A 26,980-nucleotide genomic window follows, 5' to 3' on the forward strand; every position below is an offset into this window, starting at 1 on the left:
TCAAGAGTGTTGGGATGTGGTTGGAGGATTTATTAAGAGTTTTCATGGAATTTCAAAGTAGTGGGGTAATAAACCGAAGTATTACCTTCATAGATCTTGTGCCACAAAAGGAGCCAGATCAACAAAATATCATATTTCAGAACAGCTTGATCACAGGTTTATATAAAATCATAGCCAAAGTCTTATCAAGTTGTGTTCAAGGAGTCCTTCATGAAGCCATTCATTTCTCCTAAGAAGCTTTTGTTAAGAGGATGCAAATTTTAGATGTGTTACTAATAGTGTGGACAAATAGTGGATGAGAAAAGAATATCAAGAGCGGAGGGTGAGGTTTCTAATATTGATTTTGAAAAGACCTATAATCATGTGGACTAAGGCTTTTTGAATCAAGCAATAGAAAAGGGGTATAATACTAGATGGAGGTTTTGGATGAGGGGTTGTTTGTCTTCAACAACTTTTGAGGTCTTAGAGAACAGCTCTGCCAAAGGATGAGTTAAAGCAACCATAAGTATTAGACAAGGAGATCCCCTTGCCCATTTTCTCCTTACCATTGCAACTGATGTATTAAGCAGAATGATGTTGAGACTAGAGGAAAGCAATCTATTTGAAGGTTTCCTAGTATGGAGGAGTTTACCAGAGTGTCACACTTGCAGTTTGCAAATGAGACCATTTTTTTTCAAAAGCTAACATGGAACATTTGCAAAACTTTAAGCTAATCAATATGGTTTTTGGATGCATTTCAAGACTTAAGATCAATTTAGACAATATCACTTTATTTGGTATCAACATAAGTCAAGATTAGATTAATGGATTGGCTTTAGCTCAAATGTAATGTTTTTGAGTAGCCCTTAACCTATTTGAGTCTATCTCTAGGAGGGAACCTAAAGGATAGTGCTTTTTAGGATCTATTGGTTGATGGAATTTCACAAAGATTGGATAGAGAGAAAAAAAAGGCTTTTTGTCTCTAGGTAGAAGAATAACTCTAATCCAGTGTTGCTCATTTCATATTCCTAGTTATGTCCTCTCTTTGTACAAGATTCCATTAGCAACAAAGATTGAGAAAATGCAAAGGTATTTTCTTTAGTTAGGGGTTTGGGAGGGAAAGAGAAATCATCTCATTAGTTGGGACCTAGGGTGCAACACCAAGGTAGAAGGGGTTTTTATTTAGGGAAGATTTCATTGAGAAATAGAGCCCTCTTAGGGAAGTGACTTAGAGATTTCATTGAGTTTTTTATGGCATAAGGTAAATATTGAGTATCTATAGGACAACACCAAGGTAGAAGGGGTTTTTATTTAGGGAAGATTTCATTGAGAAATAGAGCCCTCTTAGGGAAGTGACTTAGAGATTTCATTGAGTTTTTTGTGGCATAAGGTAAATATTGAGTATCTATAGGATACATCCCAATGAATAGGATGACAACATTCTAGTCAAGTGGTCTTATCGATGCTCTGGGAAGGTCATTGCACAAGTTTTCCTGTATTTCCCCATACATACTAGTTTTATTGTAGGCAACAAGGAAAGGAGTCGTTTTTAGCAAGACTTGTGTTTCCTTTTATTGTTATAGCTAGATATTCTCCAATTTCATAAGTTCTCCATGTCTCTTTTCCTTTTGCTTGAAACCTTAACTTTTTTTGTAACCTCACCGATTTGGAAATAGAGGACCTTGAAAGACTCATGTCTTCTCTCTCTTATGTGCACTTGTCACTATTCGTCCTAACGTGAGAGCTTGGTCATTATCTTCTTCATGTTTATTTACTATAAAATCTTTCCTTTTAGTTTTGTCCAATCTATCAACTGCTATTCATTTTTCCCTAGAAAAATTCATATGGAAATCTAAATCCTCATCTAAGGTTATTTATTTTCTTTTTTCTTCTCTCTTTTTGTCCTCATTGAGAGTTTGAACCTAAAACCTCTCATAAACTCACCCAAACCCTTTACCACTTAAGCAAGCTTCAAAGGTTGCAAGGGTGGAAGAATGTTGTCTTAAGGTGGCAAGGAAGCCCTTTAAGAAGGTGTGGAAAGAAAAGGGAAGGGGATATGAGTTGGAACTCCCAAAGAATGCCCCATGACCATTTTTGTTGTGCTCCATTTGCTCTGTGGAGGCAAAGAGCTTTACCTTGGAGTTTCCAAAAAGTAGGGGGTATTTAGGGAATTGGAATACGTTGGTGAGGAAGTTAAGAAGCCTTGGGATTGCTTATAGGCTCAGTGTAGTTGTACCCCTAGAGGATGAGTCTTCAGATGGGCTGGGTGGGTCAATGGTATATAAGAAGGCCAAGTCTTCTATTGATGTTATTAGTGCTTTGGTGAAGTGTTGTGGATTCAAGTAGGGAAAGGAGAAGCAAGGAGCAAAATGGAGGCCTATCGGTGTTGTATTGTAGATTGATGGGTAGAGTTCTTGGATTTTGCCCCAAAATTATCACCTTTAAAGAGGTGGGTAGTGCATAGATAAGGCTTAAGAGGGGAATGCCCATTTGATTCAACTATAAGGTGCTCTCATTTTGTTTGAATTTGAGTTGCCATTAGATGCAAAGAAGGCTCTTTGAAGTAGGCAAAGGTTACTCAAAGTCAAACTATTATTTTTGGACAGATGGTCTCAAGTTATATGATGTTATAGAAAAGGTGTTCCTGCAAGAAAGGCTTAGGTGAGAATAGTGGGCCTACCAATGAACATGGGATAGGGAGTTATTTAAAAAGTTAGGAGATGCATGTGAGGGTTTCGTGGCAATCGATGATGACATAGTGTTCCTTCGGAGATTGCAGTGGGCTAGAGTTCTTGTCAAAACTAATGGTGCTTGAATATGGTAGTGGGCTCGTTGTGCTTTGCAATTAAATTATGGTGGAAAATCCCTTTTCTAGTGGAGCAAGTTGTGAAGAGTTGGGAGGTAGAAGAAGATGGAGAGCTAATTCATGCTAAGAGGGGAGCATGGGCAAGCTTGTGGAGTTGGCTAAGAAGAAAGTAAAATATGTGTCGATTGATGGGGCCACAAAGGATTAAGGTTGCAGTGGGGACAATCATCAGCTCACAATTGGGTGTAAGTGAGGCAAAGGGGGTAGGTGGGGCTTGTTCTATTCCCGTTAGACATGGCAATGGGGCCTTAGTGAGCCAGTGAGCTAGTCTAGCATATGAGGCCTAATTCATGAAGATGGGCCCTCTTAATTCTGGTCATAACAGACCGGTTTTATTCCATTAAGCAGGTCAATTTAAAAAGGCTCATTTGAGATTAAGGAAGAAAGGTGTAAAGGGCCTATCTTTCATTTTTGAAGCTTATGCTTTCGGAGTGGGCTGACCTAGAGTTAGTTGTGATGAGGCGTGGCCCAAATTAGGCTCCCTCTAATTTGGGCCAATCCAACACTAGAGATAAAATGTCTATCTTTGCGGGAGTTGCTACAGAGAGAGGGTCATAGGAGAGAAGCCTCCCTCATGTTCCAAATATTTTTGTTGTTGAGTGTAGTTTCGAAGGGCATAGCAATGATTGTCCAAAGGGAGGTGGTGTTCTCAATGGCGGAAGAGGAGGCCCTTTTGGCAAACGAGACTAGGATTGTACATTTGTTTCCTTTTCTTGCTTCTTCAGGGGGTGGGGACTGACTTTCTCTCTTTTCTTTAATGTTGAGGGAGGTTTGAGGAGGTCAATAGGTGGGGAGATTATTGCAGAGGGAACTTCAAAGGGGAACCATGACACTATTGTGGTCCATTGAAGATGATTCTTCCAAATGGGAGCTCAATGGAGTTTCTAGAGAATGTTGTGAGGACCCGAGGAGGTGGCACAAGTAATGGGGATCTTTAATGAAAGTCTAAAAGGGGTGGATTTAGAGGCTAATTGGCAAGAGAGCAAGCTAGTGAGGTTTACTAGGTTCTTTGATATGCCTATTAAGGGGTTTGAAAAATGAGATTTTGGCTCTGTTTAAAAGGATGGAGGCCTAAAAGGAGTAATAGAGGCTTGGCCCCAAGGAGCAAGAGGAAGATCAACCTTTTGTTAAGAGTAGACAGAGAGCTAAGAAAGTTTATATGCACAGTCAACTATGATGGTGCATCAAATAGAGAGAAGAGTGGCAAAAGTTGAAGGGAGCTAGTTTTTGTTGGTCAATGAAGCTAAAGATTCTTTCTTAGAATGTTATAAGGGTAAATGATGGAGAGAAACACAATATAAAAGAATTCTTAATTAGGTCTCAAAGGGTTCATTTGGTTTGCTTGTAAGAAACTAAAGTCAAGTAGATGATGATCTAATTAATGAGGAGCCTTAGGGTGGACAAATTTCTTAAAGTGGGGAGTGGTGGCAGCCAAGGGAGCATCTAGTGGAGTGGTCGTTTTCTAGAATAATAGGGTTTTAGGAAGACTTGTTGAGAGTAGAGGAGAGGCATTTTTTAGGGGCTTCTTGATGAGTAGAGGTAGGACAAAGGTGACTCATTTACAGGTTGTGGATGACACTATATTCTTCTCACAAACCAGCTCAAATGACTTACAAAGTCTAAACTAATTTTGTTGATAGTCAAGCACATTTTAAGGTTGAAGATAACTCCATATAAGAGTACCCTATTGAGTATATATGGGTCCAGACCTAGTTCTTGATTTGGCTACCTCATTAGAACGTAAGATGTCTAATCAGAACATTACAACCATACCTTTTTGGGATCCAATTATGGGTAGGATTTTCTAATGGCTCTATGGTTGGAAAAAGGCTTATTTGTCTCTAAGTGGAAGATTAACTATAGTTTGGTCTTGCTTGTCCCATATTCCCTCTTATTTTCTTTCCATTTCTAAGTTTGTAGTCAAAGTGGCTACTATGATTGTGAGATGATAAAGGAATTTCCTTTGGTCAAGTGTTAGGGAAGGGAAGAGAGATTATGTTGTGGGGTGGGATAAAGTGTGTAAGCCAAAGGGTGAAGGCGGCTTGGGCATAAGGATAGCTTTGAAGAATAGAGCCCTCTTAGGGAAGTGGTTGTGGAGATTCCCTAGGGAGAAAAATGCTTTATGGCACCAGATCATTTTGAGTATATATAAGCCACTCTAATGGATGAGATGCTAATGTTATTGTTAGGTGGTCTTCTCAGCATCCTTGAAAGGCCATTGAGTAAATAGTCCTTTTGTTATGAAATTGAAGAACTCACCACCCTCATGCCAACTAGAGTCCATGTGTATTTATCTTCCACCTACCCACATATGAGAATTTGGTCCTTGACATCATTTCACATGTTTTTTTATAGGCGACATCATTTGGCATGTTTTTTTTTTAAAAAAAAAAAAAAAAAAAAAAAAAAACATGCCAAATGATGTCGCCTATAAAAAACATGTGAAATGATGTCAAGGACCAAATTCTCATGCGACATCATTTGGCATGTTCTTAGTCAATTCATTCTAGAAAGCCTCTTTGTTTCCACTGATTTGAGATCCTTTCTTCTAGCAAACTTCATTTGGAAGTCCAAAGTTCCACCTTAATTCAAGGCCTTTGCATGGCTAATGGCAAGCAGGAAGGTTCATAATAATGACTTGCTACAGGTTAGCATTATGGCATAAGTTGTTTGGACTTGCTAGGATTGACTGGGTTTCACTTAGGAGTGTCGTGGGGATGCTAACAATTTCCTACAAAGGTTTTGGAGATCTTTCCAGAGGGAAGTCACTGTGGTGTATTGCTAGTCTCACATTAATTTGGATTGTATTGCTAAACAGGAATGCAAAGATTTTTGAAGATAGATGAACAATTTTAGAGGCAATATGAGATTCAATCAATTTCTCCTTCTCTTTAGGCATCAACTAGAGCATCATTTAGGGGCACCTCCTTGAGTATTATATTGCTAGACTAGGAACTAGTATGCTGATCAACTAGATCGCATCAGAAGACTCTCTAAACGGACTCCTCTTGCGTCAATTTGAATTTTGATTGGTGTTCCTTAGGAAATCCAAGACAACTAGGAATTAAAGGAATATTCATGGATCATCATGGTACACTACTAACAGCTTTCTTTAACTATGTTAGAAGAGACCTAAAAATTAAGGCAGAGATTCTAGCCTTGAAGAAGGCCAGAAGTTGGCCAAAAGACTACAACCTTTTAGGAAGATGCATTTTTATTTTGCTGCTTCAGAGATAGGGTGCTCTTTTTGTTGGATTCCTTGCTCAATTAATCATGTAGGGAATATGTTAGAAAAGCAAGAAGGCAAACATATGACTTCTTTTGTAGGGGATCTTCTACCTTCTTGAATATTGCTTTTGTAATTGGAACCCTTAGATGAGCAAAGACCTGCTTCCTAGACAAGATAGTTGTTTTTCTACTTTTGATCAGAGTCTTATAGTGGTTGGTATTATGGAGGAAGGATTTCTCATCCTCCTTTGTACTTATTTCATGAGAATGAAATGTTTGTCTCTGATAGAAAAATAAACATATAAAAAAGGATTTAAAGAAGTAATCATGGTATATAACTATTTATATGTTTCAATGTCAACAATGATTCCCTATTTGTATATAATCAATGCATATCACTACCATCTAAAAAGGCAAGGTGCCACCTAGGTGACGATTTCTATCAATCAAAGTTTAGAAGATAAAAGAAAAAGGAAAAGAAAAAATATATATTCACAAACTGTCTACAAATTGTAAAAACCCAATATATAACTTGAAAATCCAGTAGCAAGCTTACAACTAAAAGAAAATAAAAAACCCAACCATAGTCTCCTATTAGAACCCATCCTATAGAATACAATTCCACATGAGCTAGCACCCAAAGCCAATGGAGTTCCCCATTGGTCATACCATGGGAACTGAGAAGCAGCTTAGCAACAAATTGCCTCATATACATACAGCTGTAGGTTCTATTTGAGAAGTTAAAACAATTTTGAAAAACACAATCAACTCAGTAAAGCTTGGAAAATCAAAAGATAGAACATATCTTGATGAAAGCCCAAAAAACCGATTCCAAGATCAGTATCTTCCAAAGCTGTCTATAATTATGAATCAGCAATGCAACATGTGCAAAAAGTAACTGATATACATAAAAGAAATTACAGATTTATTAAAAAACTTCAAGGAAAGAAACAATATCTTAGCCTTACCATCGATACTTCCAGTTATGAAAAAATCTGCTGCTGACACAGCAACATGTGTTACCACATCTCGATGCATATAACTTTTCTCATACCTATAGAAGAAGATTCATAAGTTAAACAAAATGTATTTTATCCTCAATTTGTTATGCCTTTATGGTTCACTTTTTGAAGAGAGAAGGACACAGCAGTAATAGCATTAAAAAGAAATAGTACTAGCCATGAATATGATTCTAAAAGCACTTGTACCAGCCTCAATTTGTTATGCATTTATATGAACTTTTACATATTTCCTAGCCATAAATTTCATAATTCCCTCGCCTATCAAAAAACTAAATAAATTTCACTCTTTCCTTGTTTTACTTATGGGGAGTTCTATTGAAGTCTATTTTTTAAAAGTTTTGATATGAAGAGAATTTTACATCAAAACTTTTAAAAAATAGAATATCTTAGGTTTTTAACTTATGGCGAAATATGGTCAAGAGGATTTCGGTTGGAGGACAAAAAAGGTTATGGGTGCGTTTGGAGTGGGGGTTTGGAAGGAGATTTTGAAGGAAGTTGGATGGTGCTGGGAAAATTTGGCGTTTAAAGTGGGAAAGACAATAAAATTAGGTTCTGGATTGATCTTTGGTGTGGGGATACAGTGCTGTCCCAAAGTTTCCCGCACCTCTTTACTTTGGCAGCTCATAGGAAGGCGACAATAGAAGAAATGTGGGACCAAAATTTTGGAGGAGGAGATTGGAATTTGAGGTTTATTAGGGATTTTAACGATTGAGAATTGGATATGGTAGGCAACTTGCTTCATGAGTTGAGGGGTCACAGTATAACTTTGGAGGAAGATTCGGTTTTTTGGAAGGTAGGAGGTAATGGGCAGTTTAGAGTAAAGGAAGTTTACAGCTTGTTGGATAGGCCTTTGACGGTCGTTTTTCCGAAAAATAAAATTTGGGTGGAGAGCGTTCCAACTAAAATTGCGTTCTTTGTGTGGGAAGCCACTTGGGGGAAGATTATGACTCTTGATAGACTCCAGAAGAGAGGGTGGCAGCTCCCCAATTGCTGTTTTTTGTGTGCTTGTGAAGAGGAAAATGTAAATCACATTCTCGTTCATTGTACAGTGGCCAGAGTGCTGTGGGACTTAGTTTTGGGTTTGTTTGGGGTACAGTGGGCATTTCTTGAAACTATAAAGGAGGTTTTATTCAGTTGGAGGGGTTCCTTTGTGGGGAAAAAAAGGAAAAAACTTTGGAATTCAATTCCGTTATTTATTTTTTGGACTGTTTTGAAGGAAAGGAATAAGCTAGCTTTTAAGAGGGGGGGGGGAGTTAGTAATTCAGAGAATTAAATATTATTTTGTATGTAACATTTGGGGTTGGGCTAAATTGTATATGGGTGAGAAGCCGAATTCCCTTATAGGATTTCTGGAGTGGTTAGCCTTCAGACAAGGGGTGGTGGGTTTATTTTTGGTTTTTTGCTTGTGAGGCCTTAGTAGCTTGGTATACCCCTGTATACTTTGCGGCTTTTTTGCCTCTTTTTAATGAATTCTATGCTTACTTATCAAAAAAAAAAAAAAAAAAGGCAAATCCTTACAAAAGAGCCTGAATCTCCGCCTTAAGAATTGATCCTGGACCAGCAGGTTTAGATTAATCCGTCAACACACTAGGATAATGGTCCTTAATCACTCTTCTAATCCCTTGTTGACTTGGGTTATCCAAAGAATAAACATCAAAGTTCAGCTTGAGTACACCTGCTGGACAAGGTCTCCACTCAACTCACACATCCAAGATGGGCATAGAAGTTTCCAATCAACTTGCACTCCTCCTAGATGGACACACAAGTTTCCAATCTAGTATGATCAAGCTTAATGCAGTTCCAAAAATACATAAGTGACTAAAGCCCAAGCGACAAAAGAAAAGGACAAAACACAAAGCCTCCCTTTCATTAACCACCATTTATCCTCAAAAACCCTTGCATCTCTCAACTCTCAAGACAAATAACCTAGAGCAAAGCAAGATAAATCACTTGCCTCTAGAAGGCCTCCAACCACCCAAAAGGCAATAATCATCATGTCTACCACACTCCTAGGTAAGACCCAATTTTTTTATTTTTGTATTTAAAAAAAAAATCAGAAACAACAAATTTATTAAATTAAGGATAAAGAAATATAAAAGAAGGATGAGGAATCAACCCTAAATCACAACAAACTAATAAGAAAGGTGAGACCCAATTCACCTCTACAAGACTAAAATATTTGTGCCAAAGCCCCAATGCAATGGGGACAAGGAAGAACCGGATGGTCCAGGAATACAATCCAAGCACACGGCACACTGTAAAGGAGGTATGCCTTTTTCTAGGTTAATAAATATCATATGAAGGTCTTTTTTCTTTCTAAAAAAAATCGATAAAATATAGATTTTACGTCTGGCCTCCTTAGCATAAAACCAGAGTAAATTTCAAATACCCTCATTTCATGTTTTAATATTTGCCTCCCAGTTCCATAGTAAGGCTCATGAATTTGATATCCCAACAGTTGATACCAATATTACTTTGTTCTTGTGTATTTTGCCATGCTATTCTACCGAGAGGTACCTTCACTGGCCATTTTATTGGTGTTGCAATGTTATTAAAGTAGCACATAAAACAACAGAAAAATCATTCATGCACTTACAGGCTTTAGCATCAAGTATCAAGTCCGACTTCTATAAACTTCATAATTTCACTCCAGAAGTCTCTGACTTCAAAAAGGCCAAATTTTTCTGAGAACCTATTTGTTAAGTTCTAGAGAACTCTCAAACTATAATTCTAATAGGGCCGCCATTGCAGCGTTTCATGCTTATTCCCGTTCAAATCATGGCCTCATTTTCTCTTCTAAAATCAAGCACGCATCAAACCAATTTTTATTTTCTTTTATGAGTAGTAAGCACGCATCAAACCATTTCTCCATCGTTTCAGCCTTTCTTACCTTCTAAATACAGAAACAAAATTCCAAAACAGCATTTAAGCAACTTCAACCACTAGAACCATAATTCAATCAACAAAAGCACATAACCATTCAACTTTCCGCTACTCAATGCATGTCAAAACAACTATATTATCTAAACCCTAAACCCTAGACAATCTAATCAAATGCAAATGCCCAAAAAGTTGCGTACATACATGTTCGCAGAGGGGAGGCAATCGAGATAGGCCCGCTCGAACTGGAGAGGGCGTTTAGGACGAGAGCGAGGAGCTGGACCAGGTCCGACAACCAGCTCGTCGTCGTTCTCCGGCACCGCCGAGCCTCCGTCACCGTTCTGAGGCTCCTCCATTTCTAGGGTTTCACGGTTGAAGGGAAAGAGAAGAAGAAATCGAAAACCCTAGTTTTGTGAGAGAGAAATGTTCAGGGAAAACTGGCCTAGATCATAAGAGTCCTGCAACAAAGCTGGGCGTCTAACACTGTTAGCCAAGGCAAGCTGAAAATTGGTGTGCCATCCTTTATTCTTAATTTCTAAAATAATCCTAAAATAAAATAAAATAGTGATAAAAATATTTCATCAAAATAAATAAATAAAATTAAAATGTAATACCAGTTTGGTAACTATTTTTAGAAATAATTCTGAAAATAAATTTTTAAAACTAGTTTTTAAATATTTTATAAAACAAAAATCTGTTTGGAAGCTAAAAAAAATGATTTTTATACATAATATTTTATTTTTAATCCTTCTACCTGTTTATATAATTATTTTTTTAAATAGCTCTAAAAAAATAAGTGAAACGAACCGAAAATAACATTCAAAAAACAAGTGAAATCAATTAAAAAATGTTATCATCGAATATTATGTTTTTTACTTTTAAGAATATAAAATAAAAAACAGTTTTTTAGTTATCAAACGTGTTAAATCATTCCTTTTGTTTTGGAGAATTGAAAGTGTTCTTGAAAATAGTTGTGAATCAAACCTAAAGGTATGTTTAGTAACTATTTTTTTATAACAATTTTTTGTTTACAAAAAAATATAGGAAATATGTTTATTAATAAAAAATTGTTCTCTATTTTTTGTTCTTAAAACAAAAAAATATAGGCCCTGCTTGGTTGTTGTGTTTTGAAAACTAGTTTTTGATAATAGTTTTTAAGAACAGTTTTTGGTGTTTTCAAAAATAAAATTGTGTTTGGGATCTGGATTCTGGAAAACAGTTTTTATTCTTAAAAAAAAAAAAAAACATGTTTGGTTGAGTTAACAAAAAAAGTTTTTTAGAACAAGTAAAATAAAAAAAAAATATTTAAAGGTTTTTTTCTTCAATTAACTTGATATCCTAAACATATAAATAATTTTTAAATTCACATTTTATTAAAATTAAAAAAAATATTCTCAAATTTATTTACACCAATTATAATTTTTGTTAACTTTTAGTAGATAAATATGAACATGGAATATGATATAGATAAATAAGGTAAAAAAAAAAAAAAAATTAAATAAAAAATAATTCAAATATAAATATAATTTTTATACCATTTAAAAATAATTATTGATTTCCTAATGCAATTTAAAATATTATTAGAATAAAAAAAATTACATGATATAATAATTAAAAATGATTCAAATGTAAATATAATATATTTACCATATAAATACATGTCAGGAGTTGATCATCGTATTAATGTATCTTATATAAACCATGTTATTATTTATTAAATATGATATTGTATATAAATAAAAACCAAATATTAAATTTGATGTTGCATATAAATTATAAACTTTACAAGTTTTTTTTTTATAATGTATAAATTATCAATTACTAAATATTACTTTAACAAATATTAAATCTGATGCTACATATAAATTACCAAATATAACTTTACCAAATATTAAATTTGACCTGCATTATAAATTATAAAATTACAAGTTTACCAAATATGGTTTTCCCTATCCCAACAACCACCAGCAAATCCCCAAACCCAAAGCTCTCTCCCGAATCCCAATCGAGGGTCGTCAGAGCTGGAGAAGGAATCTTGTTCAGTCCCGGCGTCGACGACGATGAGTCACCATCCATTGGCATTAAAGCTTATGCGGTTCGTCAATTGTAGTGAAGTAAGGGAGTCCTCATCCCGTGATCTCTCATCTTCATAGACTTCAAATGAGGTAATGGTTGGGTTAAACGGGAATAGTTCTTCTTTTTCTTTAATCTTAATGGCGGACAAGATTGGTGGTTTGAAATTGGGATTTGAGAATCTCAGAATTAGACTTGTCGTACCATGCATCGCCGCTTACGCCATCTCCACATGTGGCCTTGCCCTTCAAAGCACCGCACGGTCGTCGACGCCTTTCACACCCAAAACCATTCACTCACGCCAAGACCTCCATAGTTAGCCAACATGGCTGCCATTTTCATAATTCATTTCTTGCTACTGAATGAGAAACCACATGTAGGAAAACACAAAAAAAAACAGGAGAAGAAAACACGGAGAACAACTCTTCCTTGAACAGTGAAGAAAACAACCAAAACAATTTTTTTTTGTTCTCTGAAAAGAGGCCTCTCGAGAACATAGAAAACCCCAAAAACAAAAATCACCCCCTTTCCCACACAAGTTTTCAGTGTTTTTTGTTTTCAAGAACAGAAAATAATTCTTAAAAACAACAACCAAATAGACCATAGTGTTTTCAAATAACATCTTTTAATTGTTTTATGTTGTTTTCTCTTATTTTCTAATGTTTGTTTTAAGAAATAATTATATAAACATGTAGAATAATTGAAAACAAAACATTACATATAAAAATTATTTTTAACAATATTAAAAATAGGTTAAAAATATTTTAAAATTTCAAACAAATTTTTGTTCCACAAGAATCAGATAACAATTTTTAAAAATTGTTTAAGAAAACAAATTTTCAGAATTATTTTGGAAAACAATTACCAAACAAGTCCTTATATACTTCCAACTTTTTGAAATTTTGGACCAAAATAGTCCTTTAGGGGAAAAAAAATCCATTGAAATCTCATTTCCAAACTAATTTTAGAATGACATTTTCCTTACCATGAAATAGACACCTTATTTCGTTTTATTTTATTTTTAAAAATAAATATCAAATTGCATTTGGAAAATACGATTTCACGTTTGAACTAAAACTGTTTTTCATTGGCAATTTCACTTTTCACTTTCACTTTTGAACTTTTTGTGCCATAAAATATAAAATATAAAATAAATATAACTATAAAATAAGTTTACACAAGTAAAATCATTAAAATTGAAAATTATAAAATAGGTATATAAATGTTATATATGAAAATTTATTGTTTACTAATTAATACTCTTATTTATTTTAAATTAAAAATATATACTTTGACAATAATGTAAAAATATGAAGTTAGAAGTAAGAATGACAATGGGGTGGGTTCGGGACGGGTAGCCCCGATCCCAACCCTGCCCCGTTTATTAAAAACAATTCACATCCCCATCCTGTTTAGCTTTTTTTTTTTTTTTTAAATTACTTTTAAATTTTTTAATTACATTAAAATAGATATATTTTATAAATAATAAAATTATTATATTTTTTATAACTTATTTTATTAAATCTTATTATTATTATCTATATATTAAAAATAGTAAAATAAAATTTTAAAATTTAAATTAAATTTAATTTTAAAATTAATTTTATATATAATCGGGGCGGGGCGAGGTGGGATAAAGCAATACCTGAACCCGCCCTAAACCCGTCCCGAGTTTTAAAAAAAATCTCATACCCGTCCCAAACCCGTTTATTAAATTTAAACCCTGTCCCATTAGGGGCGGGGTGGGACGGGTATCCGAAAAAACCCGTCTCGTTGTCATCCCTGGTTAGAAGTGCAAATGTGGTTTCATTTTTTAATTTTTTGTCATATTGAATTTCACACTTTTGAACTTTTTAATTTCACACTTGTGAATGTTTTTTTTTAATTTTTTAATTTTGTCTTACTTATTTATATAATTTAAGATTATTAATTTATTAACAATTTAAATATTAATTTGCTAATATTTTTATAGATTTATCTTTATTGAAATAATAGTAGACATATGCAAAAATGAGAATTCAAAGAAAAATGTTTTGTTGCGTGTGCAAGACCTTATCAAAGATTAACATGATATGTGCGAGGTTTCCTACTACTGCTTCCAATAGAGTGTCTAAAGGCTTGGTGATTAGTGAAACCTTCACTCAGTTAAGAGATTAAGGAGAGTCGACGTAGGCGAATTGTTAAACCACTTTTAAAAGAGTTTGCATTTCTCATTTCAATTATTTATTTACTTGTTCTATTATTTGTTTGTTTTGTTGCTTTAATTGTTATTTTTTAAAAAAGTTTTTAATAACCTCCTCTTGGGTGATTCTCTAATTTAATTAGCCTTGTTTCACAGTTACCTCTTCAATTATTGAGTTATAAATCCCCATGTTATGTGATTAATTGACATACCATATCTCATTAGGAGCATATGTCAAATTCCAATTAAAGAATTAATACGACCATGGTTTTCCTGATTATTTGTCTTTAGGATCACCTAAAAGGACATGTTATCTCAATCCCATGAGATATCATGGTGCTTAAAAGACAATTAATGCAGATAAGAACAAATAAAAGGAACAATAATCATAATAAATGAATTTACTAATGAAACTAAAATTGATTACATCATGTCATGCTTTCTAAGGCTTTATCATTATGGTATTTGATAAGTTTAACCCATCTCTTTTACATTGTATGAAAGTTAATAATGAAGTAGATCTAGAAAAAAGTATGAACAAATTGAAAATTAATCATGATAATAAATAGAGAAGATAAAAGTAATCAAAGAACAATTGCCTCTTATGCTACCAACACCATAAGAAGAAAGCTCAAACCAAGATCCATTAAGGTAGTGAAAATTTGTCACTATCATCCATAAGATCAAATCACAAGTAATCTAGATAGTGGGGTGAGAATTAGATCTTCCCTTAGAAACATATTGAATAATCTCACTTTTTTAGCTCAAATTGAATAAAAAATATTCATGAAGCCAAAAATGATGAGAATTAAATAATTGCTAAAAATGATGAGAATTAAATCATTGTCCTGTAAAAATAATTAAATCAATTTAAAATAAATCAAGTTAGTTTGAAAATTAGTCCTTATGCCTTTAAATTAATTGGTCTTATGAACAAATAGGTTCTAAAAAAAAAAAAAAAGATGATAATTACATCATTGTTAGAAATAAATCCAAATTAGTAGTCCATGGTACAATAAAATCCTTCTAATCAGATTTAAAATAGACGATCCAAAAGTTGTTACTAGTTCAATGAACCTATCCATCAAACTTGCCAAAGATAAAGAAGGTAAATCCATTAACAATTTACTTTACAATGGAATAATTGGTTCATTACTTTACCTTACTACTAGTAGTTCAAACATAATATTAAAACCTTGTTTATAAAACCTTATTTGATAGGAGGTTATGTGTTCGATCCTCACCAATTTATTGTGTAAGCCCAAAAGAGGCTAAAAGTGGTTGTTTGCCTATGAGCTTATGTTGGTATTAAAGAGCATGATATAAAGTGTCTTATTAAGGAGAAATCTTAAAATCATTATATTAGTAACATTGGAATAATTGAGAATACTAACAATAATGGAGGTAAAGTTTTGGACAATTATGTTGGTTGAGTGATTAGAACATTCTTCATAACCTACAATGAACACCTTAAAATCATTATAAGAACAAAACATATTATTATGTTCCACAAAATAAGATAAGTGAAAATTTTATACAATGTTGATAGATAATAAGTTTCTTCCTTGACTATTATGCTAGGCAATAGGCACCTTGGTACATGCTAGTATGAGTGGCAAGATGACTTTTTCGATAAGTGGTTTGATGGTTGTTTGTCTTACACTGGCACAACATATGAAACCTCCTTAATATCTTGCATTTTTGTTTGATTTATCTTTTTTTATTCTTTTCTTTTTACATTTTTAGGTTTTTTTGGTTGCTTATTATACACAAAAGTTGTCATTGGTAGAAGTCTAGTTTGAAGTTTAAACAACATATTCTCACCACTCAATTGACAGGTGTGTTAGGATAGAGCCCTTAAAAGCATGACATGAAGTAACAAACTTGAAGTTTATTATTTATTTAATAAAGTTCTAATTGTGCTATAATCTATTTTCCATGCATTGTACCTTATGAGTATTCAAACCTCCTTCTCTTATATTGTACATGACTTAGGTGCATTAAGAGTTGTACGAAAGATCTAAGCCATAAGTTCCTTGCAAGTACATGATTTGTTCATTGCTGGTTCATGGGCTTTGGCAACCCATTTGAGACTATAATGCATTACATCCTAATTGGAGGAATGGTTGGTCTAGACCATCGAGATGAGATTCTCATGGTGAGTGCAATAGTGTATATAATTACACATTAGACAAGACTTATGATGAATCATGACATAAGGTAATTGGGTAGTCATGACTACACTACTATGTTGTATTGTTTCTCAGCCTTGAGAGAATATTGAATTTACATCCAAGTTAATAGTGGTTTTGACTTATGAGTGAGATCCTAAAGTGATTATATATTTCCAATGGATTAACTCAATGTTGATAGAAGCTGATAACAATAGATATTCTCAATAGAAACATCATAAATAATATCTCATAGGATCGAGATAGTGTGTCCCTTTGGGTAATTTTAAGGAGATGTATTTAAGTAAGCTATGGTCATAGTGGTTCTTTAAATGGAACTTAACATAAGCTCTTTGTGAGTTAGGGTATGTCAATTAATCACACTATAAGAGGATTTAAAACTCAAGGATGGTAGAAGTAATCTTGAGAGGTTGATAGTTTTGACCTTGTTAGATTACAAATACCAGTTCATGGGGAAACTACATATAATAGATAGTAGGTCAATGACTCAAGCACTTAGTGTTTTGTTGTTATTTACATAAGGTATTGAAGTACGATTGATTCTTTATAGCAGGATGTTGAATCAACTTTAAAATTAGATTATGAGGGAGTCAAAACTATCCTATGGATTCCAATGGTCCCTACTCGAGCCCATATACCTTAATGACACAATTTATGATAATTAAATCGACTCTTGGTTCACTTATGTGTATAAGGGTGCTTTGGTAATTTCGTAAGTTTATATAGGAGTTAGTAAACGATATATTTGGATTGGGCTAATTGATTAATTAGATAGCCTAGTTGAGTTAATTAATCAATTAAGATCATTTTTGAGCTATATTAAATGACTCAAGCCCATGGTAGGCTCAAGTCACTTAAACCTAGTAGAAACCTCATAAATAGCCCCTTAATGGTTAGGGTTTTAAACTTCTATTATCATTCTCCACATTCCAAATAGAGATCTTTAGCCTCCACCCACCAAACTTCCATTATTTAAGTGACAAGCTTCGAGGTTAAGCTATCGAGTGAAAGATCTTGAGTTTATAAGACTTTTGACAACTTTGTTTTGTTATTCACCAAAATGAAATGATTTAGGAACATCCACATCATTGGTAAGCACGCTAAATTTGTTTTCTAAATCCTAGAAAAGTTTTTGAATGCTTGTATTTTGTTGTGCATAGGATCTAAAAAAGCTTAGGAAAACTTACACACACCTAATATGATATTGGGATAGGGAACAAAATAATCCAAAATTCCCTACAGGGTGATGAACATATATACTCAATGTGAATCTCCTTCTGATACTTCTAATATGTTTTGTCAATGTACTTTTCTTACATTGTTTTCCCTTTTATAAACACTAGCTATAACATCAGCACATAGAATGCCAATACCATTGTAAATGTTATAGGTTCTAAATCCACTGGTAATTGGTGGTTTGTTGCATATAATATCTTGTATTTTATTTTTATTTATTTTTATCTCCAACTCACCATGTTTGCTAAGTGCACTCTTTACCTTATTTTTCTTACAATTTTTTTTTCCTACTTTTGACCCAATGTTAGCATGTTATATCTTTACATAATGTCTTTTCTCATCAAGTCTTACCATCAAATACATTAGATAATCCCAAACATGATCAAAATTAGCTTTTTGCTTACCTTCAATAGTATCTCATTGCCATTAAAATATTTACACAAATAAATTAGGAGGCCAAATTTTTGTTATGTGTTAAAATGGACCTACTTTGGTAATTAAGAGATTTCTCAATTAACCATTCATATACTCTTGCATATTCTGATTTTATGATTTCGATCTTAACCACAAATCTAGACACTATGATTACCTTGGCCATCGTTGATTATTAGCCCAATGTTTCTTAAAAGATTTTATTTTTTATTTTTTTATAACAAAACAAATTATTAATCTATTTAATCCTTAACTTGAAACTATGACTATGTATAATTGGCAATAGGTTTGAATGATATTAGAAAGGAATGATATATGCTAGAAAAGGATCCTAATTGTAAGAGAAGACCTTCCAAGCTTTATGCATGGCATTAGTTCTCTTGTAGGTTAGATCAAAATGCAATTAATGAGGACAATTCATGCTTGAAAATTTTACCATAGCCATACCTTAATTTTGGATTTAAGTAAATCTCATTTAAGCAAAGATTTTCAAAAAGTTTTCTATTAAAAAAATCCTATTCATGCTTTAATCCCTTAAAAGCACCTAAAACCATGTAGTGAAATATCCAAAAAAGGGCTTTTCAACTCATGCTAAAACTATGATTGAGAGTGGGTCCATTAAAGCAAATTGAAAGAGTAGCCTTGGTGGATTATAGGGAAGTGGTTGATTAGACTATTAATTGGTCCACTTGTATTAGTCAATTTTCTTTCATTCCTTTCTTATTGAAGCTATTACTTGAAGCAACTAACATTTGGCCATTTAGGTAGTTGAATGATATTTTGGTGATTAGTGACAACCATTTGTAATCAAATTTAATGCCTAACCGCTAGCAACATAGTTTAATAGGAATGCATATTTTCTTATGGAACTGATATTATTTGACTTACCTAACATTTGCAAATCACTAGTAGTTATAAGTCTTAAGTTTCAAAGTACATTTATTATTTGACTTATCTAACAACAATTACTAGTATTTATAAGTCTTGAGTTTCAAAGTACATTTAGTGCAAAATACTTCATTGAAGCTAGTTATCTTCCATTGTACTTAAACTTGTCAATTTATACCATTTTTTTTTAATGAATCTAGCAAGAAATCCATAAAAGGTAAGAAAAAATAGTTTTTTTTTTTTTAAATATCCAAAAAAACACAAAAATACCTCGATCTATGCAATTTTTTTTTGTCTTTAAAAAAAAGTTTAAAGCAAAATATTAATGACTTTAACAAAATAGATATAAGAGATTAGATCTAATAGATTGAAGGAGGTTTTGAGGAAAAAAAAGGCCCATTTTTTGTGTCAAATATTTTTTTTTTGATTGTTTGATAGGATTTTGAACATTTTGAGTGTAATTGTTGAAGGATTTGTTTTTTTTTTTTTTTTTGATATAATTATCATTGATTCTTATTAATAAGGTTTCATGATCGATTGGTTTTTTATTGTTTATCGCATTAAAACAAAATTTGTAACCTTATTCAATTATACTAAAGTAACTCTTGCTTGATCAAAAAGGGTTTTTAACAAAAATTACGGTAGTATAATGGTCTTAGGTGTTGTCCACTAGGATGTGTTATTTTCGATAATTAAGATATGAATGTGGGGAAAAGATATGATTATGATCAAATGAAACTAGATTGATAATTGATGATGATAAATAAAAATAACAATGATTTCAAATTAGGAATGACAATAAAATGTAAAACAAGAGAAAATTATAGATGTTGAGATCTATTTTTTTATTTTATCAAATTAGATTGAAAATCTAATTCTCATCTAAACCGATTTTTTATTTAACTTTAAATCTAAATCTATTTTCTCTTTAAATTAGGTTATTTAATCCAAAAGATCAATTTAAACCATATAATCAATTATTCTTCCAATGATTCACACAATGCAATTATTCAATTTCATCAAATCTAACTTTAAGAATTTAATGAATCTATTTAGTTTGCATTGTAGTAGTCATTCAAGACAATTTAAAAAAAAAAATCCCAAAAATTCAATTAATCAATCAATTTTATCAAATTATCTTAACAATTAAAACTCATTTATCTAATTTACTATAAATCTTGCTTCTAAATCCTCATTCCTCCGAGAAAAACAAGAATTAACCACTTATGTTTGGAGTTTTGGTCTCACGAGACATGTTTGGCTAGTAAGAAAATGAAAGAAAATAGATAATTTTATTAAGAGAAAGAATTTCTAGAAAATTCTACAATTAAAAGTGAAAAAAAGCTTTTACATGATAAATTCAAGTTTCTATTTATAAGTCAAGATCAAGTAGACACTTGGCAACCTCTCATTGGTCTTTTAGAACCTTCTGGATTCACAAATCTGGAGTTTAGCATCAAAATCACCATTTCGCTCGAGCTTGAATCATTTCGCATGAGAACTATAATTTTTGCATGGTCGTGCAAAATTCAGTAGAGCAGTAGCAACAACAGGAGGCTTTCTAGATCATTTCGCATGGTTGTGTGAAATTTTGCATATTCATGCGAAATCTATTTGAACATTCTTCTTAACCCGCAACACAAATTTCCTCATTTGGTCCAATTTGCACAATCATGCAAAATTCTCGCATGATTATGTGAATTTGCAACATATGGTTTTTGAGCTCCTCTTGACTCCAAGTTAGCTACCTCTAATCAACCCACATTTCAATCCAAACCAATTGCATTGCTTTTTCCATTATCATCCACATTATTCATCCTCTTTAATTCGATTAACCTATTTTGGCACTCCATGCATCAAAATCACACTTTATAATGAATCTAACCTCATAAAAAATGTTAATAACTCTTGCAAGGGTAACATATTAATTGAACACTTTAGACATAATTACTATTCAAAAGATGTGAAACTCATGAAAACTATTATCTAAAAAATTAAAAATAATCTTTTTAAATTGCTACAAGAATTTTTATATATATTTGACAAATTTTGTTCAAAGAATTTAAGGATTAAAAAAAAAGTATAATATGAAAACCAGACAAATATTATTGTTTGTAAAATCTTATTTTGATTTATAAAAAAAATTCTTTAATATTTAATAAAACTTTTACAACACCAATATTACCTTTTAAAAAAAAATTTACTTCGACTTCACCTTTAATTAAAGCCAAACAGGGAATCATCCCAAACGAGGCCTTAAAAAAGGGTAAATAAAACATTTTTAAAGTTGAAGGCGTACTACACCAACCAACAAGGGTGTAGTAGAATTAGACCCAAAGCCACGGACCACGACACCAACAAGAATGGACCGCACCCCATTGGTGGAATTTTGAGGCTCATCCACAATCCTCCCTGAATGAATCCATTCTTGGGTTAAATGGTAGGGCTCTTGCTCACCGCCACCGTATATTGCATGTAGGCTAAATTCCACATTGGTCACTATTGTAGAGGGAATTAAGCTTCTACAATCTCTTACATCACCATTGACGCATGGACAATCTTTCACTAGTCCCAGTGTGTATGATATCCGAGGGACAAACTGATTTAGACACATTTTTGAGATATGCATGCCGCTATCTACATGTTCAAATCCGACAAAGCTTACTCATATCATGTTTCTCCCCATCCACCTCATATGACTTTAAATCCACAATCACAAAACAAGGATGATAATGAAATAAAAGATGATTCCAACCAAAATTAAATCGATTTTAATTAATTTTCAACCCGAGGTATCTTTGATTCACTCATGGCAGAAAATGATATAGAATATGTTAAAATTATTATTTTACTCGTTTATTTCCATCATGTTTGTATGACTTCTTATGGTTAATATACCACTCCATTTCAATTGTATTTGGTATCAAATCCTACATGGCTGCTACCATATCCCATTCATATGATCTTGTGGATCTACTACTGTAAACTGCTAACTTCTATTCATGGTGCTAACACAATGTTTTCTTTTTCTAGGTCTCTCCTCGGCAGGATGAGACAAAGATGACACCCATAAAATGGTAAACAATGGATAAACCCCATTATCAAAATGAATGAAAATTTCAAACTATCAAATGCTTATTAGTACTCTAGGTTGGTGTTTTTAATGTTCAAAGTACAGCCAAGCTCATGGTGATACAGACACAGCAAATGTTAGTCCACCCAGCAGGGTAAAAGGGCAATGATAATTCAAAGCAATGGGTCAAAAAGAGATTTACTAACCCCACTGCATCTACCAACAAAAGCAATTAAAGAAGTATAAACAGTACAAGCTTCTCTTTTCTTTTTATACAATGATTAAGGAAGAATGCTAGCATCATGTGATGAGGTCTTGAAAAAGAAAAACAAGAGTCGAGGGGTACCTCTCATAGACATCTGCCCAACCCCACATCTCCCTATTCACTAAACAATTCACATGGGGCGGGGCCATGCTCTCCGCAATTAGACACACCACCACAGTTCCATCATCGCCTGCCCATCCCGCTCTGGCCCCCTCCAGCCCAATGGACAACGATCATGCCATGCCACCGCCTCTTCCATCCTCACCCAATATCTTTGTCTAATGTACTTTGTCAGGATCTGATGCCGCCAACACCAGCATTGACTATGAGAATTTGAGAAACAACCCTGCATATCACTAAAAAATTGAGAGCCAAGAGAACAAAAGGCAACAGCAATGTGAAAGTGGGAAATCACACCCCCAGTTGTTCTTTTTTTTTTAGGCATTATTGCCTAGCCAACGATGCTGATTCATTAAATATTTGGGCTTATTCCCAGTCACATATCAAGAAAAAGACATGAGAGACTTATTCCTGCTAGCCAACAATGACTTGCCAATTTTCAAATTCCATGATAGCAACATTTATTTTTTCACAATAACTTCACATGCTTTCTTCCTTTTCTCACAGATAGATTCTCAATGAGCATAGTGAGAAAATGCAGCTGTTCTTAAATCAAAATGGCTCACTTCTAGGTGTTGGCAGGCTGCATTTCCAACAATCAAGCCATTAGTTGTATGTGTGTTGTGAGGATTCCAGGTTTTTCACTAATAATAGTCCATTGGTGTTTCCGGGCAACTTTCATCTGATACAACATCTCGATTGAAAGGTGGGGGGATGAATGGTGGGGGCGTGCATCTTAAAAGTGCCCAATTGACCCCTTGGAAGAATGGGTGGTGTTTGATTGCTGAGGCACCCATTGTGGATCCCATTCGCCTTGCAGGGTCCTTAACCAACAGTTGAGAGATGAGGTCCTTAGTCGTTGCAGGCACCAATGGCTCTTTAGGGAACTCAAGGGCTCGAGCCACAATATTAGCTAGGGTTAGCTCATTGTCCACACCTCTAAATGGTGTCACTCCATACAATAATTCAAATATGAATATTCCTAGGGTCCACCAATCTACAGCACTGCCATGGCCCTCCCCAGAAACAATCTCAGGGGCCAAATACTCATGTGTCCCAACAAATGACATTGATCGAACATCAACTGGCTCAGCCACAAACTCAGGCCCCCCATGATGGCCTGGCTTCTTCTTTCGCTTGCGCTTGGGATGGAAGCATGAGACAGCAGGGACGATACAATTGGGAAGAATGCATGAGGATGAGGTGAAAGGTGGTGGATCAGCCGGGTAATCACTTGGTGGGAGTGCAAGGGGTGGATTTTGATCAGAAATGATCTGAGCAACTGATGTGGAATGGTCACATTTTAACGATAGGTCAAAATCAGTGAGCATGATGTGGCCATCAGATCGAACTAGCACATTTTCAGGCTTGAGATCACGGTAGACGATCCCCATCATGTGAACATACTCCAGGGCCACCACCACCTCTGATGCATAGAACCTGAAAACACCATAGTAACACAATTATAAAAATTAATCAAATAAATAGGAACAACAATTAGGGGGAAAAAAGGGGGGGAAAAGAAAAGAAAAGAGGAAGACACAGTATCTTGGTTCAGGGTCCCAGGGTCCACCAGGGTTTTGGACTGAGAAACAGAATGATAGCATGGTTTCGAAAAAATTGCGATAATGAGCATTAAGCAGGAAAATGATTGAGATCCCACAGGAGCCTTGATTAGGTAACCCAACCCCATCTACTGCAGCATATGGGGACCCTGCTGCTTAGCTCACCCAAACACTCACTACTTATCCATTCTAATATCATACTCTCACCTTTGTGTTGCATTAAAGTGTTCCTTTTTCAAAAAAATAAAATAAAAAATTTGAAAAGGAAAATGAGATAAAGATATGTGCTCCCCAATGATAAACTCTGTAGATTTTTCTTCTTGGGTATGTCCGGAGCAATGAGAAAATGATTATAACACCACTTACTGATTAATTCTCATCACCCCAGAAAACAAAATGGAAGAGATTTCCGTCCAAAATAAGGCAAATGGAAAAGAATCCCAGGAATTCTGGGAAAAGCAGAAGAACCCAAAACAAGGATCCTGGTTCTCTGTGCCTTTTTATTGTTTAATCAAACATTGAATACATATGCATTAATGTCCCCATTTAATACTTGAAAGGAAAGACGAGTTTTTTTAATTCAAGTAATTTGACCAAGAGAAGGAGAATTAAGGATTTGATCCAAATGGGATGATTAAAATCATCTCCAATGGCACATGTTACAATCACCTTTTTTAATATGAAAGCAGCGTAAGAATGAAAGAGATAACAACTTTTTAATGATGAAAAAGACAGACGAAGAAAAAGACAAATTGGTACTGCCGCAAGGAAACTGCTGAATCCGGTCTGAGTTGGCTCTATCGCTAGATTTCTATGTAAGTTTTTCTACCATTTCCAACCCACCAATTTTTTTAAAAAAAGACTTTTGAGTTTTGACGCCAGTTGCTACAGTGAGGATAAAATGGAAGAAGAATGATACCATGTAAAATATATGTTTGGGAAAACGGAAAGTGGAAGAAAACAAGAAGCAGTTTTGACTACAAGTTCGGAACCAATGAGCATCTACCGTATGAAGTTCACGTGAATCAGATAGTCAACTCTCTCCATATCTTGAATCACTCTCTATGTGACTCAAATTTTACCAGAGACATGATGTTCCAGTGTACTGGCGGCACACGGCTAAAACTCTGTCCACTTCTGGTTCGAAAATCAAAACCCTCTAACCTGGGTCCTACCTCTCACTGACACTCCAAAACCTGTGCTCTCGTGTATTCGCGAAACACTGAATCCTTTCTCTTGATTGTTTTGATTTTGTGAAAAATAAAAAAATAAAAAAGAAAAGGAGAGAGAGGGAGATTGCTAACGTGCGCACCTGACGGCGGATTCGTGGAAGCGCTTCGCCGGCTGGCGCTGCCGGAGAACGTGGAGGTCGCCGCCAGGGCAGAACTCGGTGAGGAGGCAGGAGCACTTGGGAGAGTCGATGGTGGCGTAGAGCGCGGGGAGGAAGGGGTGGTCTAGCATTTCGAGAATTTCACGCTCAGTCCTGGCTCGTCCCTCTTTGTTCCGGCCGGCGAGTTCTTTCTTGTCCATGACTTTGGCGGCGAAGGAGCAGCCTTCGGCAGCCTTGAGCTCGACGAGGTAGACAGAGCCGATGTCACCGCTGCCGAGGCGCTGGACGAATCGGAGGTCGGAGAAGGAGAGCGCGCCGGCGGGAGATTCGGATCTGGCTCGGCGGATGCCGTCCCAGCAGGGGTCACCGGAGGAAGCGTGAGGCTTGGAGGTGGCGGGGGGGAAACCGCCAGAGGCAGCCGTCGTCCAAGTGGTCTCCGAGCCGGAGCTGGTGCTGCGGTTGATGTCGGTGGCAGTGGTAGTGGAGTTGAAGCTCATACTTTTCGAGTCGTCCGTCGAGTCTTCCAGCCATGGCTCCATGGTCGAGACTTGGGAGAGACAAAGCGCGACCGAGAGTGCTTTTGAAGGGTGGGGGAGGGCGTGTTGGGCCGGGGAAAGAGGTGGGCCTGCAGAACCCTTGGGTTGCGTGGCGTTTGGGCAAACGGATGGCCCGAATCCATTTAAAGCAGGGAATCCAAAATTGCCTTTTCCACCATTTCAAATAACTTGTGACATCTATATCCTTTCTCTTACACTTTCCAAACTATTTTATATTAACACGTGATAATAAAAATAAATCATAAAAAAAAATAAAAAATAAAATAAAATTTATTCTCATTCTCATCTACCCTATGATTCTAGATGAAGATTTGTTAGTAAATAAGGATAAATCCAAGGAAGAGGAAGGTGGCGGGTTGGTCAGAGAAAAGGATGCCATAAAGTGATTAGACTTATGTTTGAATGTGAATGAGGCACTGGTGAAATAGTACATGCCATTAAACACACGAATTAAGCTCACAACTCCCTTTTTAAAAGTTGGCAGGTTTGGATATCAAGTAGCCACCAGTCCCATAAATTAAAAACCTCTCAAGGAGTGGCCACATTTAGGTATTAACCAGCTTCAACTCCAATCATAAAAACTCTATTATAAGCCAAAGTATTGACCATGATATGACCCTAAAAAATGTGGGTAAGTTGGAAGTTGGAAGTTGGAGGCATATTAAAACAAGACAACTCTCTTTGATTGAGGATCTCCTATTTGATTCTATATATTCTTAAAATTATTGAGGTTTGATTTGTTTGAATGCTCTTTCAATGATTTAATTAAAAAAGGGAGTCCATCCTGTTTGTTAAATGTTTTTGAAAATAATTTTAAAAAATAGTTTTTGCATTATATTATTTGTTATTTTGTATAACGAAATTCTATGTGGAACCCTAAAATGTTTTTAATATTTTCAAATATGTTTTAAAAATAATTTTTCTATCGAGTATTTTTATTTTTGATCATTTTATATATTTATATAACTATTTTATAAAACAAGCATCAAAAAAACATGTGAAAACAGTATAAAATAATTAAATAATATTTTCTGAAAATATCATATTATCAGTTTTTCAAAAGAAAAAACAGAGAACAAGCCCTAATTGCTA

General features: G+C 34.5%; 2 protein-coding genes across 2 annotated transcripts in view; both read right to left on the minus strand.

Moving 5' to 3' along the window:
• Positions 1 to 10,467, minus strand: part of LOC117916185 (peptidyl-prolyl cis-trans isomerase CYP71) — a 30,546-nt gene extending 20,079 nt beyond the window's left edge. Inside the window, exons 1-2 of the mRNA XM_034832086.1 lie at positions 10,180 to 10,467; positions 7,042 to 7,127 (exon numbers count right to left, since the gene is read on the minus strand). Coding sequence (XP_034687977.1) covers positions 7,042 to 7,127; positions 10,180 to 10,331 — 238 coding nt within the window. The 5' untranslated portion in view covers positions 10,332 to 10,467. The remainder of the gene's footprint in view (positions 1 to 7,041; positions 7,128 to 10,179) is intronic.
• Positions 10,468 to 22,095: 11,628 nt separating this feature from the next.
• LOC117916707 (serine/threonine-protein kinase D6PKL2) lies at positions 22,096 to 25,890 on the minus strand. Its single transcript, XM_034832853.1, has 2 exons — positions 25,314 to 25,890; positions 22,096 to 23,876 (listed from the first exon to the last, which is right to left on the minus strand). Exons 1-2 carry the CDS (start codon positions 25,868 to 25,870, stop codon positions 23,081 to 23,083), a joined length of 1,353 nt encoding a protein of 450 aa, XP_034688744.1. The 5' UTR covers positions 25,871 to 25,890; the 3' UTR covers positions 22,096 to 23,080.
• Between the last annotated feature and the right edge of the window lie 1,090 nt (positions 25,891 to 26,980).

The sequence above is a fragment of the Vitis riparia genome, chromosome 6, assembly GCF_004353265.1.
Source record: "Vitis riparia cultivar Riparia Gloire de Montpellier isolate 1030 chromosome 6, EGFV_Vit.rip_1.0, whole genome shotgun sequence".
NCBI lineage: Eukaryota > Viridiplantae > Streptophyta > Magnoliopsida > Vitales > Vitaceae > Vitis > Vitis riparia.

Excerpts from the sequence above, each read along its gene's own strand:
- LOC117916707 (XM_034832853.1), bottom strand. The coding sequence starts at position 25,870 with ATGGAGCCATGGCTGGAAGACTCGACGGACGACTCGAAAAGTATGAGC. Across the intron at positions 23,877-25,313 it reads TTCCACGAATCCGCCGTCAG|GTTCTATGCATCAGAGGTGG; the intron begins GTGCGCACGTTA and ends TGGTGTTTTCAG.